At 26.3% G+C, this 22577-nt stretch overlaps 1 protein-coding gene across 2 annotated transcripts in view; it reads left to right on the forward strand.

The window, feature by feature from the left end:
- Ubr3 (Ubr3 ubiquitin ligase) overlaps window positions 1–22577 on the forward strand; it is an 83479-nt gene that overhangs the window by 50013 nt on the left and 10889 nt on the right. For both annotated transcript variants that reach the window (XM_016061985.5, XM_071186782.2), the window contains exons 25-34: window positions 1709–1819; window positions 3402–3608; window positions 10689–10822; window positions 12435–12502; window positions 14204–14333; window positions 15289–15386; window positions 16994–17178; window positions 19139–19243; window positions 19936–20055; window positions 21318–21350. In XM_016061985.5, coding sequence (XP_015917471.2) covers window positions 1709–1819; window positions 3402–3608; window positions 10689–10822; window positions 12435–12502; window positions 14204–14333; window positions 15289–15386; window positions 16994–17178; window positions 19139–19243; window positions 19936–20055; window positions 21318–21350 — 1191 coding nt within the window. The remainder of the gene's footprint in view (window positions 1–1708; window positions 1820–3401; window positions 3609–10688; window positions 10823–12434; window positions 12503–14203; window positions 14334–15288; window positions 15387–16993; window positions 17179–19138; window positions 19244–19935; window positions 20056–21317; window positions 21351–22577) is intronic.

The raw sequence follows: 22577 nt of genomic DNA on the forward strand, positions 1-22577 counted from the left end.
AAAAATTCTGAAATTAAAAATTCTCATTTACCCCTAAAATTTAATTTCACTACAATTCTGTAATCAAATTGTGTTTCCAAAAATACTAATCTAATTAATGTGATAGATGTATTGTTCATTCACCCGGAGTTGGCACTTGACTCCACCTCCTTAGATGCAAAATTAATTTCATTGCGGAGATATTGGAGAAAACATCCCTGGGCTTGTAATTGAGACAATCCATAATGCACGCCAAACTGTGAATATATATTTTTTCATCGCTTATTCGCTTTATCTTCTGCTGTATGATGTTATACTTTTCTTAACTCTAGATATATTTTAGGCTTTAACACAGAAATTTTTTTTCTTGTTATATTAGTGTGTATGTTCCTATGCATGTGTATGTAACTTTCTCCTATATATTTTTCATATATATTTATTAAGAGGAGATCAAATCAAAAGGTTTCAAAGCCATTGTTGTCCTGCAAGTAATAGGTTGTGCATTCTTGTTTTACGTTTAAAATGTTCATGGTTTTAAAAATGTTCTTTGTTTAAAAAATTATTGTTTATTGTAATATTGAAAGGTGCAATTTTTTTTTTTTTTTTTTGGAAACTTTTTCTTCTTTAGTAAAATAAACTTATAACAGATTTCAGTTTTCTTGTATCATGGAAATATCCAATAATTTATTTTATTTCTGAAAGAGCTGAAATTCATCATACCTTTAACTTTTTTAGTAAATCCTTGAACTATTATTATCAAAAATAAAATTTTTTTGGTTAAAATATTTTTCGAAGACTTAATTCATTCAACATTTTGAACTTATTACTTTAAATTTACATTTTGAAATAATAGTCATAATTTCCTTGTTTTTTTTTCTAAAATTAATTGAAATTAGTTTAAAAAATTAACAATTTCTTAATGCTAATCAGATATGTAATTTTAACAATTTTTGGTTTGATCGCAATTTTGGTTAATAAGCATTTGAAGTTTCTTCTACTTTTTCTTCTTTAATAAAATGAACTTAAAACAGATTTCAGTTTTCTGTGTTATGAAAAAATTATTTATTTTATTTCTTAAAATATTAAAATTGCTCTTATCATTCATTTTTTAGTAACTCCTTGAACTGTTATTATCAAAATGTTTTTGCTAAAATATTTTCCATAAAAAAATACTGATATAATTCTTTTGACACCTTGAAATTACTACTTTTATATTTTGTAATTATCAAGTCTTTTTTTTAAAAAATTAGTTTGTTTGGAAAACTAAAATTTACTTTATGCTAGTTAAGTATGCAATTTTTCTAATTAATTTCTGATTTGACGGCATGGGGATGCATATTCACTTCTTAAGTGCTCCGCTTGACTCTTAGGCTACATGATTTGCACCCCTACTTTCACTATTATTTTTTCAGTTTTGATTTCACTAAAAAATATTAATAGAAATAGAAGATTTTTCTTAATTTTTTTTTCAATACTTAATCTGAAAAGTTTTTATTAGTTTTTTGAAAAAATTACATTCTTATCACAAAACATATTCAGATAAAAGTTTACTTGACTCTCATATGTCTCTTGACTCAATATTTTTAAATTTAAAAAGAATTTTTTATTTTGTTAAGTTTCTTTAGCTTAAAATAGTAAGTTTAAATTTCTTTCTTATATAAAACACATCCTGCTAGTATTGTTCCGTTTATTTGATAAATAAATTAACTTTTAATCTTTATATTTTCAGAGATTTTGGCCAATGGCATTAAATATAGGTTGGGAAGGCGGAGTTCACGTGCAGTCCTGTGGTCATTACCTGCATATTGACTGCCACAAATCTTACATGGTATCTCTGAAGGTACTTATCCTTATTTTAGATTATTATTATTATTATTACAGCATTTTAGAATTAGAAATTTATTGTGTTTGATAGATTTTTATGTGATGTAGGACTGTTTATTCAAAGTAAAATTGATTTTTAAGTAGTTGTGTTGCACTGTACTGTTACCAAGTTGCATTCCAGATACAAAATAACAATCATATTTGCTTCAATGTTTCTTTACATTCCAAAATCGTCAAAATATATATATATATATATATATATATATATATATATATATATATATATATATATATATATGTTAAATTATGTTAATATATGTAATATGTTAAATTATGATATATATATATATATCATAATTTAACAATTATGCACATTTAGGAAAATTTCTTTAAAAGTTTAAGCTGAAATTTTAATAAATGATAAAAATATTATGTTTATTGCACAGGTGTGCATGGCATGATAGATAACTGCTATAAATGCTCGTTTACTGTATTACTGTAATGTTGATAGATGGAATAATATTAAACTGGTGTTTTTATTATTGTGAGTTCTACAACTTCTTTAGTTTTTATCCAATTTCTTTAAAAATGTAACAGCATGTAAATTATAAATGTGTAGTATGCAAAATAAACTCCCTGGATAACTTTTCATTTAAAGATCAAATTTTCACTTTTAAGATTCAATATTTTTGGGACCTAACTTTAAATATACTAATTGATTAGTGCAGAGAATATATTAAGTGGCAATAAAGTAATTAATCTTCTTAGCATGTGATTTCTTTAGAAAGTTATTTTTTGTTATTCATACATTGATGATCAGATGGGATTGGCTTATTCATAATCACTGTGAACCAGATAATTATTGAATGTAATCATTCAAATACACTACTTTAATAAATTGGCTATAACCCCAAATTTTAACGTTTAAATACTTTTCAATAGACGTTGTTGTATTGTGATGATACTTTTCAGAGTACCACTGGATACAGTAGTATGAAAATCTCTAGACCACTATCATGATTATGTTAGCTCCTAAGTGTTATCCCGGCTTTTCACAAATCTTAAACTACTGGCAGAAAAGCACATTTTTGCCGTATTATTTTGATAATCTGTAGCAAGGAAATTTCGGTAAAATTTTCTTAGGAGTTTCATACAAGGAGGATTGGTTATTACACCCTTTTGATTAAAAAAAAACTTTTAATTATTATGTATATTCTTTAAAAAAAAAGAATCCATATTTTATTCAATGTGTGATGAGTTCATTTACATGCAGAAACAAACAAGTAAAGCTTTATCCTAATTTAAAGTTTTTGATTTTCCTGTAATCAAAAACCCGTTTTTCTCTTGTCCTTTTGATTAGTAGAGAAATTTTAGTACATCTTACTCAATACTTCAAGGGCTAGTCATAAGTGCATTATTTTTTTTAAATTTTTATTATCTATCTATAATTTAAAGAAAAAATAGATTTGTTTAAATGTGTAATTAAATTTGTTAAAAAAAAATAGTAGTTCTTCCAACAGTCCTAGCAGAGTTTTCATTCAAAGCTACTATTAGCATTTAATTACATGGTTTTTGAATTTTTTTTCTTCTCATTACAGAGTCAAAATCAGTTATCATCACGCTTACAAAACTTAGCTGTTGACCAAGGTGAATATTACTGCCCCCTGTGTCGACAGCTTGCAAATTCCGTCATACCCCTGAGGCCTAACTTCGATAAAAGAGTTGCTATTATACAATGTCCCGGTTCAACATGGAGTGAATTAGTTTCTGAAGTGTCTGAGTTTTTAGCCTCTCCCTTGTCAGATGTAAGTTTGTTTATCATTTCTGATTGATTTAACTTTGTTTAATAGATATAGTCTGTTATGTTTGGATTCATATGTTTTTGTTTATTAGCATTGAAATAATTTTTGTGATCAATATGATTTTTCTCCGTTTTTGTGAATGATTTTAGCAATAATCAGAAAAATGGATTTTTTTTAAGTGTATTGAACAAACATAAGACTTAAACATTTAAAAAAACACAGAGACTTTTAATAAACCTAGAAACACCCTGCAATCAGCAGAGAAAGAGATTTTTATAGTATATTTTAATGTAAAACACAACTAAAGTAAAACGAAAAAATAAATCCTTCAATATTGAGGAATTTTTTTTCCTCTGTTCTCTCTTTTTTATTTAAAACTTTATTAAGCATAACTTTAAAAGGTTAAACTTAATCAATGAGTTTGTATTTTTAGAAAACTTATTTTATTGTTTCCGTTTTTAAATTACAACACCGTGTCCTATTTATATTTAGTTATTTGCTAATTTTTCCGTGGTATTTTTTTTATTCTGAAAATTGGGAAACATTGATTCATTTAAATAATTGCGGAATCGATTAATTTTGTTTGAAACACAAAATTAATCGGCAGGACAGAAAAAATCAAGCAAATTAATTTGTTAAAAATTGATTTTTGTTATGCATGTCATCTTAGCATGTGTATTGTAGCCTTCAAATCAGTTGTTTGGTAGATAATAAGTGTGGCATGCAAAAATTAGTGGTCTCATTTATTTTTTCTTTGGATGCTTTACACCATTTCAAATACAGGGTAAACTCTTTTTTTATATTAAAGATAATAAATTAAATGAATGATTTAGCAAATAAATTGAATCAAAAACTTTATTAATTTATTGTTGCCTTAATATATTAAGCATTCCAATAGGCTTTTTTTTCATCTTTTAAAGTTATGAAACAATCTAGTCAGAAAATGTGAAGAGTGCCTGTGATCTGCAGTTTTTATTTAATAAATTTTTTACGGTCTAAAATCTACAAAAAATAATTGATGTTTTTATTGTAACTGGGCATGCATTCAACAAAAGTTATGGTTAAACTTCTTAATATTTAACTTCTGAATAGTTTAGACTATATGTTACATATGAGTGATTAAAAGCCATAGTAAGCAAATGTTGGTAATAAATAAAAATTGTAATTCATTCTTTATTTGGTTTCAACTGTACAAAAATATATGAATTTTCCACTTAGTTGACTATGTCATTGGGAGCATACAATTTACATTAAATTATTTTTACTCTCTCTTTTTTTTCAAACATGTATTTAGTGATATGACTGTTAATTCTTAATATTATGATCTTCAAAAATTTACATTACAGAAAAATTATTTTACTGAAAAAAGTATATTACAGGGAAATACATACATACATTATATAATACAATACATTGCCTGACAGGAAATACATTACAGTAAAAATATTATCTGGCCCAAAATTTATTCAGAAACCATGTTTTCCGCAAATATCCCTTTAGTGGAAATTTTTTTTTTTTTGTTGATAATGTTAATAGTAAGGTTTTTGTAAATCCTCCCAGCCAAGAAAAATGTGCCATATATTCAATGTTTGTATATTTTCCATTTTTTTTAATTCTATAAAGTAGGTTTTGTCAAATTAATATTATAATCAAAGAATTTCAAGACGCTTTAAAATTTACTTCTTATAAAATCTCATAGATAATTGATAAGGCTTTTAAAATATTAAGAAAAGTGTGTTTTGTTTTGCTGCCTGAAAAAATATTTTTCCTATAATATTTTTTTATTAATTTTTTTATATAATTAAACTTTTACCTTGTATTTAAATTACCTTAATTTCATTCAAAAGCTTTTTATGTTAGGCATTTTTTGCACTACCTACACTAATCTTAAAAAGAAATTTAAAAAAAGAGTTATACCCTGTATGTTATGAGTGTTAACAAATTTTCTTCACCCGCATACAAAAGTATGTGATTCAAAGACATCTCTTTTTGCTTCAACTGCTGATCATTGCAGAAAAACTCGCTCTTCTTTCATGGGAAATTGACCCCAAAACAAGTTGATGGTGTTGTCCATAAGTTACAATGGACATTTCAAAGGTATAAATACCGATTCGAAAAACTTTGTTCTAATATGCAAGACAAGTTTTCTGCCATGTTTGTAGATAACCTTAACATTCTTTATCCTCAGTCACTTTTACAGGGCAAGGTAAGATTTTTCTGCACCATGCTAAAGAGGAAAATGCATGCATTTAAAATTTTTGAGATCTAAAAATTTGCTATCTTAAAAGTTGAAGCAGAATATTAAGAGAAATTTTTTTCAATGGTTAAAAGCACTGAGCTGTCATTCTGGAGCACTGGTGTTCAATCCTCAATGGCCGCTTGAAGACCACCCAGCTTCAAATCTATGTTTACCAGCTTATCTGGCAAGTAAAAAAGTTACGAGGAGGTGTTATGGAGGTTTACTGTACCTTGATTATTCCATTTGGTCATGAAATTGTGTAGCTTTAAACTCTTTAACCCCCTTTTTCACAGTAGGCGGTTGCTGGAATATTTTACTTTTTTTTTACTGAGTTGAACAATTCTCATAAAAATTCTATATTAATGGTCTTTTTTATGTTAAAACTATTTATTATGTTAACATTTCATAAATCACTAAATAATTTTGTTAAAATTATTGAATTTTTTCTCACATTTCCATTATTATCAGATTACATTCAAGATAGCTGACTTTAAGAAACACGAAATAAATAGGAATTATATTTATTTTAATGGATAACTCTTTATGGTTCAATGATATGGAAGTAATTCTTAAATTTTCATTTGTTTGAATGGATCAATTTTTTTTAAGTGGATGCATATTCCTCTTTATATTGTTAGTATTACTATGCAATTTTTAAGTTTTCAAGAAAGTATTATAATTTTTTTAAATGATTGTATTAGTTATTTGTATATATTCTATTTAATTTTTGGTTTACTCACTGACTGCAATATTTAAAACACTCAGAAGCATTATATTGTTATTCATATAGTGCAAACATGTGGGGGGGAAATATTAGAAATTTTTTTGATAACATAAAAATAATCAAAATATTTTTTCAAAATAATCTAAAGTAATAAATTATTTTTAATTACATAAAAATAATAAAAAAATAATCAAAATTTTTTGGAAAAGTTATTATTAATTTATTTGCAGAAATGAACATAAATCTTCATTTTCATTTGTATACATCTTAATATTGTTTAAAATTGTTTTTCCTTATAGTCATTCAATTATGTTTGCTGTTGGAAAGGAAAAGAATGTTTTCTTGATTGTATCGATATATTTTTGATATCAGAGTGATTGTACTCTGGGGGTACCCCGGAATTCCGGATTTTCTGTATTATCCTTCCAGGTCAATCTAAATATTAGGAGCAGGACATATGATTTTTCGGGGAATATTGCGGAATTACGTGTTTCTCAAGACCATTGGTGCTCGAACTTTTGCTAATCAAAAACTTATAATCTGACGAAATTTTTATGGGATTCTGCAATTTAAATTCAAATTTTTAAACATTCGCTGATGCCCATTAATGAGAATTTACATACACATTATTCTTCTTTCAATGGGCAGAAATTCAATTTGATTCTTCTGGCTTGACAGATTTTCGCACTTTTGAACTGTTCCAGAATCCGCTAATATCGCGATTCTTATTCGCATGGTTTGAATATCAAACATCGATTTTCGTATTTACTTAATCTAAAAGTTACACATTATGATTTATATTCACGTGATTTAATCTCATGTGACTGCTTGAATGCTTATTTATTTTTCACTTTGCTTTTCTCACCCCACAGTCAATCTTTTCTCAAAATAGATTTTGTTTTCTATCGATCAGGTGAATAAGACTATTGTAATGAGAGAAAAGGGGAATTAAAAAAAAAAAATTTAATTTATAAAAGAAAATGGTTAATACCAATCTAAAGATTATAATTTAATGCATATACTTCTAATGTATATTAACAAAATAAGAAAACGAAATGTAAAACAAGTGAATTTATTTATATTAATTAAACAAAAACCATTGAATCAAATCAAATATCAAACTTAATGCTTTCGAAGTATTTATTTTAATGCTTTTTAAATCAAAAGTAAATATTAGTTTTGTATAATTTATTTAGTTCAAAATTTTTTTGAATTATTAGTATAGGCTTCTAGTGCTCCCTTTTTTTCATTCCTTTATTGTGCTTTTTAATGTTATAATTATACTATGGTTAATGATGCTATACAAAAAAAGGCATTTTATTAATAAAAATTCATATGACATTGCTTGACTTGTTTTAGTTTCTATTAAGGAAAGTAAGTATCTGAAATTGGGTTTGTTAATTTAAGTATAAAAACTTTATTTAATTACTTATAGATAATTTAGCCAACTCTTTTTTCCCCTTATTTTATTTTACATGAAATAAATTTAAATTACTCTGATTACTTAATGAGATAAAAATTTAATTTATCTCATTAAGTAAGCATTTAGAGAATTCAATCATATTAATTTTTTTTTCCAATTGTGTGTTATCTTTTTTAAAACTATTCTACCTGGATTTTAAAAATGTTTTATGGAATCATTTTGTTTAATTAAACAAATTTTTAAAAATAAATTGTTTGCATAGTGAAAAAGCTTGTTTTGCAAATAGCAAATTTTATTGCATATTTCTATATCCATTGCTAAAAATGTAAAAAAAATAAGATAATAATGTTCATAGTAAACCTCATATATTGCAATTAATTAATGTACGAATAGTCATTAGGCATTTGAAAACAGCTCATTTATAAGCTATAGAGATATTAAGATAATTTTTTTAGAAATTTTTTTTTTAAATTTACAAGAAGTAAGCTTTTGTTGATTTTGTAACATTTGTGGATTGAACAAATATTTTAATAATTAAAAAATTTAATAATTAAACTATCCTTTAACTTTGGAGAAATAATTTGATCATTAAAAATTCAATCATTAAATTCAAAATTATTTCTGATTTGCTTAAACCTGTGCTAAAATTTATACACATTATGTTTACATGTGTCACAGTGATACTCATGTAAATTGAGTGACCTCTGTTATAAAAAATAATAATAATCACATTATCAAAAATAAATTTTATAGTTTTTATTATGTTTCAACCTTTTATAAATTTCTATGCCATTTTAAATCAAATTGAAGTTTTCTCTAATTTTTATTCAGTACAAAAATAGCTTTAGTATTTTCTGTTGGCAATCTGTCCAATATGTTGAATGTTGCGAATTTTGTTCTATTTTTAATTTTATCATCAAATCAAACGTATAATAAAGAAAGTTAAAAAATAGGGTTCCTTTTTTATAGTTAGAGCACTATTTTACCTTATTAAAAATGTTCAGAAGATTAGTAACCTTTTACCATCATAATGTTTTCTTTTTGTTAAAATTTATAAATCTTTACTTTTGCTTTATAAAGAATAACCTATATAATTTGTAATATCTTAAATTTTTAGCTTATTTAACTCATAATTGTCTTATAATTCATAATGCATGATATTTGTGTGCTTTTTTAATGCTTAGACTCTCACGAAAGTAAGTATAAAATGCATAATTTGTATAAAAATAAAGAGGCTTTAGATGGTTTTTGTTTTTAAGTATATATTAAGTTAGATTAGTTAGATACTTTAGATTCTTTTCTAACTGTATTTGATAATTTGGTTATATTTACTTCCATTGCAGATTAGGTTTCTGTATATTTCTTTTAAATATTCTTTATGTATTTTTAACATTTTGTATAATGCAATTCATATTTTAAAATGCAATTCCTTATTGAGCTATTATTTATTTTTCAAAATTTATTTTGCTTGCTTCCTGTTTTTTGCTAGATGAAATTTTATCAGTATACATCCGTTTTTCTGATTTTTGCAATTTTGTTGTTTTGTTTTCCAAATTTCTATAAATTTAAAATCATTATTAATATGTAGTATACCGTTGCATATATATTTTAATTATATAATCTTCAAGTGTAAGAATTTGTTATTCATGAAACTTGATCATTTTCTTTATGCCAGTTGCAAAAGTAGGGTTAATTCGGAACATTTCATGTTTTAAATCAAGGCATTTTATAATGAACTTAAGTTAGTTTTTAATGTTAACTTATAATGTTTACGTTAAATTTTGTAATAAATTGAATGTTAATTCAATCTAAACACTTTCAAACTGAATGATATTTTTTTCTTTTACAAAGTATGTAAATTTATTTTAAAATTTTGTAATTATAGATTTTTTCTGTACAGGCTGTAAGAAAACAGCAATTCTTTAAATTATTTATTACCAAATTATCTAACACTGTACTTTATGATTTAAATTTATGTGCAGAAAAAATAAAGGTTTTTATTTAAATTTAAATCAATTTTTTATATGTTCCAGTTTATAACTTATCATTTAATAGTTTTCCCATTCTGTTCCGATTTTGTGTTTGAAAATGACTCATAATTTTAAGAGTGAAAGATTAGAGATGATGAATTTATTTTATTTACATAATATAAATTTATAAAAAAAATTTAACATGAGCAAAATACATTTTTCAGCTATAAAAACATAATGTTAAAAGTTATGTTTTATTTTTAATATGTAAAGCAAAGAAGATAATTTCGAAATCTGCAAATTTGTTTGTTACTTAATATTAGTTAAATGTTTTTCATTATACACTGAAAATTTCCTAAAATTATTTTAAGATTAATATTTTGTGAAATAATTAAAGGGGTTGGGACAATAGTTCACAATTTGTCTTAAGATGGCATTTTTGCATTAAACTATACCTAAGTTTTGTTTTCAGATACTTTTTAAGATTCCAGAATTTCCCTTGTTAACAACACAATGTTTAGAAACATAATTTTACCTACATGGAAAGAGTGCTGTTTTTCATTAAAAATGCTCTCCTCAAATAATATAAAAAATTGCTTGTTTTTATATTGCCCCAAACCTTTCAATTATAAAATTTCATGTAAATCTGTAAATAATGGCATTTTCGTTTTATGACAAAGAATAATGTAGTAGATAATATATATCTAATAAATGTTTTTGTTAACAGGAAGATTTAACTCTTCTAAAGAAATACATGGGTGGCATTATGGAAGACGTAACAAATGCCACCTTACCTGTTTATCGGTCACCAGCCTCCCCTAATTCCAGCAGTCTCTTCTTATTTGTGTGCTCAATTGTAAGGTTTGTAATCAAAGCTAATTTACTTGTTCTTCGGGGTGTAAATTTTGATTTTTGTATGCATTGTGAACCAAAATACTGTGCTATTACATTAAAACTGTAACACAATGCAAACAGGTCACATTAAGATACGTTTTTGAAAATTCTGCGATCCATACAAATGTTTAAAAAGTGATGGCGAAACTGCTTCGTTTCTGCTCTGTTTTTCAAAGAAATTAACCATTTGTTTTGACAACATACATAAATAGTTCAATTATGTGTGATCAGTACTATAATCGCCCATAGTAATTTTTTTTTTTAAATGGAAGTTGTAGCTTTAGTGTAGCTATATTGCCTACCACATTTTGAGAACTTTAATTTATAACAGCTGTAATACATTTTTTGGAAAAGTTGCCCTCATGCAATGTGTTAAGAAAAGAAGTCTAATTGTAAAAGGTGAAAATCGGTCAAAACCTTTTTTAGAGTGAATATTTTTTTAAAATTTTTTACAAATTATTAATTTTGAGCTTTGCTTGCTATTATGATTGTAAATAATGAACTTAGAGAATAGGCCATGCATTATACTTATTAACCTTTAAATAATCTATTGCTATTATCAACAAGCATTTAAAAAAGCGGCCACGAATAAATTTGACTGTAGAAACCTTTATGCAGAATTTTAAGAAAATCAGACCAACTTTAAGTTATCACATTTAAAAATAGAGAAAGTAACAAGAGACTTTTTGAGATATTAGATAAAATATCTCAGAAAGTACCCTTAGTATGCCAGCCTATTGGTAATTAGTTTTTTTTTTTTAAATTTATTTATTTTTAGTATCATTAATTTCTGTCTAATTGAGATTTAAGAAAAATGCTAATGGCTTTAGAGTTATGAAAATGAACTCTTTTTATTCTATATAAGAATGTGATGACTTGCTGTAATTGATCTGTAAAATGTGTTTGAGTACCATAAGAAAATTTAATATACAGTCGAACTTGTTTATAACGATCTCGGATTTAACGAGGGAAACGAGAATATTTGGTTGGATCAATGTTAAGTCTATGGAACAGAAGTCGCTTTTAACGAGCAAGACCCGGTTTTAGCGAGCAATATTTTTCTGTCTGGCAATCTTTTTTCTCATCTTTCTAGTCTTTCTGTCTTATCTTTTTTTCAAAATGATATGAAATGCGCGAGTTAAAAGTAAGCTGACAAACTATTTTAAATACGTAGATTAATGAAAAAAATAAATGTTTTGGTAAGAATCTTTTCCTTTATTTTTCTTTCCGTTTATATTTCCTTTCCTTTAAGACTGCAGCGCAACTAGAAATATTTTGCTGGTTTGGGGGGAGGGGTTAGTTGTCACTAAATTAAGATAAATATTTAATTAAATTAATTAATGTACTTAAGTAAGTATTAATTAAATTTTAAGTCAACTCAATCATTTGACGTCCCAAGCCCCCCCCCCTCTTCTGGTTGCACGTCTGCCTTAAGGACCCGTTTATTACGAGCACTCGGATTTAACGAGTACATGTTACGGTCCCTTTGTGCTCGTTATAAACGAGTTCGACTGTATTTTATTGCATAGTTTTAACAGAAGCAATCTTTTAAAAAAACATTTTATTATTTTTATTTCAGAACTAATTTAGAAGTTGAACTTATCCAGAAACGAAAAATGGAGATGGGGAAGAAAAAATCTTGTTTTGGTGAGATTAATATTGTTGATCACAATTTTTTACTGCCAATAAATAATATATATGTAATTATGATATCTTTGTGTATTTGAAACTTTAACTTCATAAGGCATTTTTGTAAATTCTTTATTTTTTTACCCAGATTGAAAGGCTATCATCATATTAAATTACTGAATCTGCAAAATTTCTCTTTAAAAATAACACTAACTGAAATTTGTAATTTTTTTTTTGTTGAAATATTATGAGCTTTGGTTAATAGGTTAGCACATACAACAAAAGTGCCAATTGTTGCTACTATTTTGAGCCAGAAGAGATTTCTTTTTTGCAAAAAAGGGGCTGAAAATATAACTATTTTCACCCAAAGGCAACTATTATGCAACCTTTTTTTCTCGTTTTTCTAAGTTTTCTAAGTTTTTTCAATATCTGGAAAATAAGTCTGGAAAATATTTCCTTTTTCTTTTCTTCTCTTTTCCCAGATCATGTCATGATACATTATTTTCACCTTAAAACCAAAAATTTTATTTTTGATTTAAATGATTTAATAAAGTGCTTTTAATTCTTCCTCTTTGAGGTTTAATTTTATTTGTTAATTTCATCATTCGTTCTTTTTTCTTCTATCAGTAGTGGCTTTAAAATATGTTTTTTTTTTACACATATCCAGCTATATATTTTCTGTTTTCAAAATTACGTGATTGCAAATACCTATAAAATGTAATTGATATGCTCAAAATAAATGGTAATTAAATGTGTATGTTTCCACCCCATGTTCTTACTGTACATAAAATTTAGACTAAAAAATTTGGTCTTTGGCTACAATTTTGATATATTCGGGCAGCTATTTTGATGCCTATTTGAAAAAATAGACTGACTTTTTTTTTAAAGTTTGTTATTTTGAAATTTATTTAATGGTATTTTTCAAACATAGCTACTAATCTGTTGCGTTTTCAGAGGAAGCTGCAAAAACTTCACTATTTAAATGAGTTTAATTCTCCTGGACCTTTCAAGAAAATATGTTTCTGTCTTGTTTGAAATTGGTTACTATATGAAGATGGACTGCAGGTCAAATTGAACTTTTGCAGGATGTGACTGCTAAAGGGCATAATGCCATTTTATTTTAATTTATTTTTGTAACTGAAATTGTAAATTGTGTTAAACAAATTGTATGTTTAGAAATATTAATTAAAATTATATGAGCCGCAGTGGCTCAGGGAATAGAGTACTTTCCTCCCAATAAGGTGACCCAGGTTCACTCCCAGCTCCGTCTGGTCGATTCGAATTCTGCTTCCAGCTCCTCAGTATCCTCAGTGGTCATGGGTTAGAATACCCTTACTGTCAGACTAACTGTGAGGGGTATTCATGGTTTTCCTCTCCATGTAGCACGAATGGGGGTTAGTTCCATCTAAAAAGTGTCCTTCACTACGACAGATTTCTCCTAATGCTTTATACAGTAGCTCCATTGTTTTCTGGATCGGGTTCAAAATTGAAGTTGAACATTGATAGAAGAATTTGTTCAGATATTTTAATACTGGTTATATAATAAAATAAAACTGAAATTGCATAATGATGTCGATTTAAATTTTTGTGCCTATTTTCGAAAAGTTGTTTGTAATTACTTTAATTAATTTAATTGGTAATTTGTAATAACAGCCTAAAAAAAGTTTATTTGTAATTTTATTGATATATTTTAAGTTAAACATGTTCTTTTGCATGTAGTACCACTCTTCAATGTACTGTCTCTGCACTCCAGTCTTCTTGCACAAACCATAGACAAAAGTCAAGGAATGGATTATGCAATGAAAGTGTGGTATGGTTTAACTGGTCAAATGGCATCAGATCATTATTCGTAAGCAATATTTGTTTATTTTTATTCATAATTTTAATATATCATATATGGCAAGTTTCTTCCATGGTGAAAAAAATCACAGTAAAAACCATAGAAAAAAATGCTCCTGAAGAAATAGGCTTTTTTCGACCCATGTAGAAGAAAATCTTTTAAAAAAAACAGGGAAAAAAAGTCAGATATTAAAATAATTTTTTATGTATCTTATAATTACAATCCAGTTTAATTAAAAGGATTAATTTCAAAGTTATGAATTATATCATTTTGAAATATGAAACTAAAAAGTAACAATTAAAAAGAAAAATAAATTTGATGAATTTCTGGAAAAATTAGAATAAATATCCTTTAATATTTTATGTCAATGAGTATAGTAAAACCTTTTTTATAATTATGTAATTTTGTATATGTAATTTTTATCTTCTTTGCATGGTTTCATATGAAATTTTATTTATTAAATTTCAGCAATTCTTAAAATACTTGCCAAACAATTGTATTGATTTTTTTCCTCCATTTTGTCTAGTTTCTTTCATTCCCCCCCTCCTCCAGTTTCTTCTATTGTCTTCGAATAAACAGGTTTTTACCACATAGAATGCCAAACTTGATATATATTACAGGGAGATTATAAAATAGCAAAAGATGTTTGTAACTTAATAAATTAACAGGTTTAACTCAAAACCTATTACTCTTAAAGTCTCTGGAGTTGAGTTTGAATGTTCAATATATACAACCAGTGGAAGATGATTGGTGATTTCGTAAATGAAACTTGATTATTGCTCAAGAAATGTAAGGAGAAACAAAAATCTGAAGGCCAAATGTGTGGCCTTAGGCATTTTTTTTTAATTACTCTATATTTAAAGTTTTCTGTATAAACTTATCTAAAATAAATAAATTACCAAGCATTATTTAAATTTTTATCTGCATGAAATTTAAGAGTTTCATTTTTAAATATTTTTTTCAGGTTGACGTGTTTTCAGACGGAAGTGCCTCTTTTGCTTAGAGATCCAATTGCTTTACTATTGCAAATTGTTCTTAGTTTACCAATGAATTTTGACAAAGGTAATCATTTGTATTTTTTTTTTATGTACTCACTGTGCACTTATTGGAAAACCTGAGTCTTTACAAATGTTACTGGCATTTAACAATAAACACCAGACTAATTTAAAAAGTTTTCAGTATTTTCTAATTTGCTTCATTCTTTTTAGTCTTATTATAACTATATGTCTCTTTCAGCAGATTAGGAAAGGTGCAAAGAATGACTTGACTGATATATCTGTAATAAGACTTTTTGCTTAGGGTGATTGCAATAAACCTTTAGTAAGGCTATTTGAAATAAGACTTTACTATAATAGGCACTGGGCCTATTGTAAATTGTCTGAAATAAATAAATGCATAAAATTATTCAGTAATCAATAATATTATTTAATTAGATTAAAGAAATGTTGGTTCACTGCAATAAGCATAAAAAATGACAGGCTGATTATAAAACACTGGAGATTTTTCATTAGCCTGGCACATTGCAAAATGAAGGCTGCTGTTTGTATTGAGCCAGATTATTCAATTAGTCTACATCAGTGGTTACCAAATGGCGGCCCGTGAACTAAAATATATTAATTGTCATTTTTTGTGAACAATTTTCTTAAAAAATCTATATGAGTTTAAAATACTTTTCTTTCGTTTAAAGAAACCTAATTTCTTCGTTTCTTTGAAATTTAACATACCAACAGTGCAAAAAAATTTATTTCTCAAGTTTTAAATCCAAGAAAATATTTATTCAAATGCAAAATTAATCCTGTGTGTTGCTTAAAAATTTACTTCTTATTTTGATTTGTAATTCAATATGTTTGTTTTGTACAACTTAATAAAAACCTGACTGTAATATTTAATGTTCCTTGAAACATAAAAGAGTCCTATATAAAATTTTGATAAAAGTTGCAGCTCGCCATTTGACTGGTATTTTAATTGCAGCCCCCGTCCTCATGTTAGTTGGAAACCCCTGGGCTACATCATATATACTGCTAGGATTTTTCTTTCATTTTTATAACATGAAAAATTAAATTAACTCCTCTTCCTTTTTTAGTAATGCTCAGACCCAAGTTATAACCGCATTACTCCAAACTTGAAGATTCTGATATTTCAATCTATTTTACGACAAGATTATTTCTGATGTTTTTTTCTCTACTTTCAATAGAATGCATTGAAAGAACATAGTTTGTTTTGATAAGAAAGCAGATTAACACAGAATTTGAAGACCCCCGAAAAATTTTAAAGAATAAGTCTTAAACTGTGTAGAAACAAACAGATTATGACATTTTAAATTTGAACTTAGTAGAATAATGTTCTATTCTGTCAGCCAATCATATATGCTATGAAACGATGAACATTGTTATTCTTTTATATCCATCTACATGCAGTGTTTGGGAATTTGGCTAATTTTTTTTATAGCTTTTACAATCTAAAGGTAATAAAATCTTCATCAGTTGTCAGTTACTTTTTTTGACAATGTCAATGTATATATATATATTATAGGAAAATGCTTTTTTTTAACTGAACAGTAATTTAGGTAGATCATACTGATGTTTGAAATCATAATTAAGCAAATATTCTTACTAAAATTACCTCTTTATCAAAAGCAGTATTTTTTTAAAGAGTTCAATCTTTTTTAGCATATTTTAAGTGCATAGTTCAAGTTCTCTACAACTTCATGTTCATACAAGCACTGGTTAGAATCAGCTGTAAATTAAATAGTACTCAACGATATGAAATGAAGTCCATAGCATTAAAGAAATTAAAGGAGTCTGAAGGTCAACTTCTAAGTCCTACAGAACCTGAGTCATCTATATCTACTGAAGTTAGTACATTTGATTCAATTTTTTTTTTCTTCAAAGTTTGTCTATTTTATCTTATTGCTTTATATTTTATTGTAAACATTATGAGTTAATATGTACAATTATATACAATCAGTAGTAAACCACTCATTAGCTGGAACTCTCAATGTTATTTTCTATTTTTGACTATGTCATCTTTCTAGAGCTAAATGAGTTTTTTAAATTAGTGCAAAAAATATTTTGCATAAATTTATGAAGCTTATTTACAAAAAAAAAAAGAAGAAGAAAAAATTATACACAAAAATTTTTTTTGAAAAGTGTATGCAATATAAAACAGCAAAATCCAAAATTTTGGTGAAATTAATTGACTAAATTCTAAGAAATGAAACTAAAAAAAAACTAAACTTTTTAGATGCTTTTTTTCATGAAGAAATTTTTTATGGCAAAACTTGATAATCCTTTTATTAACTATATTTACATGTACTAATGGGTTGGGATAGCCTGGTTGGTAGGGCAATGACACCATGCCCAAGAGGTTGTGATTTTGATCTCCGCCGGCCAAAGACTCCCTGTGTACGAAATGGTAACTGGTGCACACTAAATCTGTCGGGATCACAAAGTCTTCCAAGTTCCCATAACAAATCAATTCCTCCGGGGGTACTAGATCAAAGATTGACCTGTTCAGGGCAAAATTAAAATTATGATCAGCGGATAGATGGATGATGTGTGAACTAGTCTTCCCCGTAAAAACGTGCTGTGGTGTATGCATGTGGCAGAAGTCGAATTCTTAGCCATAGATGGCATCACTGGAAAACAAGAAGGAGCTCACTCTCATGCCTTAATGGCATACGACAACAACAGGTGCTAATTTTGATATTGAAGCGAAAATAAGTTGTATACAACTTCAAATCCCATAGAGTTGGCACCTATAAATGCAATGTAAAATTAAATATTGTTTGAATCACAAAAAGTAAATTTTATAATTTTTTTAAAGTTGTTTTTTTAATTCCACTTAATGTTACTGGAAAACAGGAAGGAGCACACCTTCATTCCTTAATGGCATACGACAACTACAGGTGCTAATTTTGATGTTGAAGCAAAAATAAGTTGTTTACAACTTCAAATCCCATAGAGTTGGCACCTATAAATGTAATGTAAAATTAAATATTGCTTGAATCACAAAAAGTAAATTTTATAATTATAAGCTGTTTTTTTAATTCTACTTAATGTTAAACTAAAATGTTTTTTTTTTTTTTAATATATGTTTCCAACATTATTATCTCCTTTGAGTAGGAATAAGTTTTTTTTGATTATATCTCAACTGTTTTTATTATTATTAATATTTGAAACATAATTTTTAAGAAGCTTCTGTGCTTTTTTTTTTTATCAATTTTATTTGATAAAAAAATACTGATTTATAAAAATTTTATTTGATTTTTTGACAAAATATAATTTTGTTAAAAAGAAAATGAGACATTAAACAGTAAAATCCAAAATTTTGGTTAAATTGAATGACTAGCTTTCAAGAAATGAAACTTTAAAAAAGCTAAACTTTTTAAATGCTTTTTTTTATGAAATTTTTTTTATGCAACTTGCTTTACTTTTATTTTTTATGAAAAACTTGTCTATCTTTTCATGAATTATATTTACATTTTTTAATTTTAATATTGAAGCAAAACTAAGTTGTTGCATGCAACCCCAAATCCCACAGAGCACCTATAAATCTATTGACACCTATAACTGTAACTTGAAATTAAATACTATTTGAATCGCAAAATTCATGTTACAAGTAAAGAGTTTTTTTCTTATTTGCAACATTATTCATTATTAACATTATATTGTTTGCAGCATTATTATCTCCTTTGATTGGGAATCAGTTTTTTTGATTATATCTCAACTGTTCTTATTATTGAAAATATTTGAAACATAATTTTTTAGAAAGCTTAGGAGTAATTTTTGTAAAATGGGTTATTTTTTTACCAGGAAATATCAACCCAAATGGATTTACAAGTTCTCTTGGGCAACATCATAACACATTTAGAGTCCAGCTGTCTATATTTAGATGATGATGAGTTGAAAGCTATGGAAGTTAGTGTTATCTTATTACTGTTTTTATAGTGTTTCTATCTTATTTGTGTTGCAATCTATGTTTTATTTTTCAATTAATATAATGTTTCATCGCCAAAATCTGAAATATTTTTTATTTAGCACCTCAATGAGAATAACTTTTAGAAGCATTTTGATCTTTCTAAACTTCTAATTTTGATAATTTTTCAGTGTGAGTACTTAATTTATTTGGACAAACTTTCAAAGTCATCAACAATTAGTGTCATGAGTACCAACAAATTTTTAGCTAATGCTTATGCTTATTTCTAGCTTTCATTTCCAGAAATTGTTCACAAATATGCATCTAAAACATTTTTCTTCATTACTCATCCACATACAATTTCTGAACTAAAGGGTTTTTTTTTTAAATGAATAAAATTTCTAAAAACTGTCAGATACTTTTTTTTTCTGACAGCTTCAATAAACTAATTTTCTATAAATTCATGAGAAATTCCTCTTTAAATTAGAGCTTACCCTAAATGAGCACACTTGTAATTAAAAAGGTTTATTTTCTGTTTAAAAGTTGTACCTATAAAGCTTAAAATACAAATGATTTTGCAGACATAAAATAGTGTAGTAAATTTACTAACATTATTTTTATAGTTTTAGTGTAGCATTTAAATTTTTCTAACATTTATTCCACAGTTTGTTTAATGAAGTTTTATTATTTTTAGAGTCCTTTAGAGACTTCCATTGATTGCTTAGAGAACTACATTCAAGAATTTTCTCTGCATTTTCTGAAAGTTGCCTCTCTGTTGCAATGCCATCTGTTTGATGATGAAATCAAACTGAAAGTATGTTTGCATTTTAGTTTCTTCACTTTACTTTATAGTGTTAAATAACATTTTATAGTCATAGTTGCTCAGCCGAATTTTCAGAAATACCTCACTGTATGGTGACTGATGCACGTTAAATCTGTCAAGTCACAAAGTCCTCCATGTTCCCATAACAAATCATACCTTTAGGGGTACTGATCCAGGAGTTTCTTTGTCTTCTTAACTGGTTTAAAATTACAAGACTACGGAGTTGAACACAGTAGTTGTAATCCCAAAAACTGGGTTTGCTGTTCAACGACAGATATAAAATTTTAAAAAAAAGCACACTGACTGCAAAATATAACTTTCCACAAGAATAGCCTGCATTATTTTATTAGTCTATTTTTACAATAATCACTAAATAAATACACCACTAACATTTTTTTGAAGTCATTCATATCCCTACTTATTTTTCACTTCATCATTATTAATTTTTTTCCTTAGCTCTAAAAATTTAATTAAAAAAACAATTTAATTTAACTTTCATTAGGAGGGGGATATAGCAATAATTATGAAAAAGTAGTAATTTTTTCATTTACTTTTAATAAAAAAACTTTGTTGCATTTTTTTTAAAAAAAGGAAAATATTTTTTTTGAAAATTTTTTAAAATAAATTGGAAATAAATATTAACTGTAGGTCTAAATTTAGACCAGACTTTTTCTTGAGATTTATTTCAGTCCTGGACTGAAGAGTGGACATTGATTCACTTCTTTAAAATGTTTAATTTTAGTTTATTTTCAAATTATTCTACTAGAAATGACTTCAAGAAAACTTTGCTATATAAATGGTTAGTGCCAAGTATAAATTTAAAATTATACGATTACATAACACAAATTTTAATAAAAGGTACGTTGAATGTGAGATATAGGTTTAATAAAAAAGAAATTAAATACCTTTCCGAAACTTCATTGGATAAGAATACCTCATTAAAATTCATCCAATTCTTTGTTAATTTCAGCTCTAAGTCAATAACAGATTGTTGCCCATATCTCACAATTTTCTAAATTTGTTTATAGATTGGGAAAGCCAAGTCCATGTTAAGAAGTTTGATTTTCATTTTTTTAAATATTTTATTTCTTTCTTATTAGTTATGTTTCTAATTGTGTTTTATTATAGAGCAACTCTATTTTCTAATTTTATTTCTTATTACATATTTCTTCATCATATTTATTCTATCATATGCTTGCATTTCTGTTTCTCTTTCTTTTATTTTAAAAAAAAATTGTTTTTTAAACATTTAGATTGGAAGTGCTCAACTACTTTGCCAAATGGAGGTAAATACTTTTTCTCACTCTTTTTTTTTTCTTAGATAGGGTCAAATATAAATTTCACAAGTTGTTGTAACTCTTATTAATGATTTGTGTCAGCATATTTACATTTTATTAAAGTGAAAAACAACATAAATAAAGCACAAATTAAGTTGACTTTTACTTTATTCACCTTGTTTTTCAATTTAGTCTACTCACTTTAAGATGATTGAAATTATAATTATTAATGTACGAGGCATAATTTCATTACCTTGAATATGTATTAATGTGATTTTTTCATCGCAATAACTATTGGTTTTTATCCTTGACTGGTTTTTCACTTTAGTCTCCTCATCAAAAAGATGAGGTATACTTAGTAAAAAGTATACCTCATCTTTTTGGATTTTTACATTTTATTTCAATTTATCTAAAGCTTTGATTTAATACTAATGTAACCTACACGGTGCGTAGCGTTTTTAAAAAGTGCTTTAAGGTGCTTATTTTTTATTTACGTTTTTTAAAAGCCCTTAAAGGTACTTTTTTTTATTTGGGGTTTGTAAAAAGTGTTTAATTTTCTATCTTCTAAAAAGAGATTTTTATTCTTTGTTGTATCGATTGTTGTTCTAAATTACAAAAAAAGCATGACTTTCACAGTTTTCTCTACAATATTTATTTATCAGAAACTGGTTATATTATCATGATTATGTCAGGCTTTTGAAAATCTTTTTGAATTTTACTGATTTTATGTTTATAAATTAAGTACTTTAAACGATAGAAAAAATAATTTTTATTACTGCACAAATCCTAATTATGATTTTTTTTTGGAAGTTGATTAAAAATATTCTTGAGTGCTTAATAAGTACTTTAAAGGTGCTTATTTTTTGATTGAAAAACTGGCTAAGCATAATGAACCTAGTTTCATGTATCAAGCATTATTTCATGTCCAAATTAAAGTTAAAGTTATAAAATTAATGACAATTTTAAAAAAAAATCTTTTTCTTCCTTCTAAAATAAAATGTTATCCTGATACTACACTATAAATACAATTTCAATACAATGTTATTAGCTCATCCTTATTTCTTTTTGGTTAATACAGATTCCACAGCCCCAAATACTTCTAGTAATTTCCTTATTTTTGTTTCAGATTTTTAAAGATACAGTTTCGGCACCTAGTGATCTAATTTTTTTAAATACATAATTATTAGACAAAGTAAAATTCTTAATATCCTGATGCTGCACTATAATTATAATTTC

Source organism: Parasteatoda tepidariorum, chromosome 9 (assembly GCF_982258835.1).
Source record: "Parasteatoda tepidariorum strain Cologne lab strain chromosome 9, Ptep-v5.0, whole genome shotgun sequence".
NCBI classification, from domain to species: domain Eukaryota; kingdom Metazoa; phylum Arthropoda; class Arachnida; order Araneae; family Theridiidae; genus Parasteatoda; species Parasteatoda tepidariorum.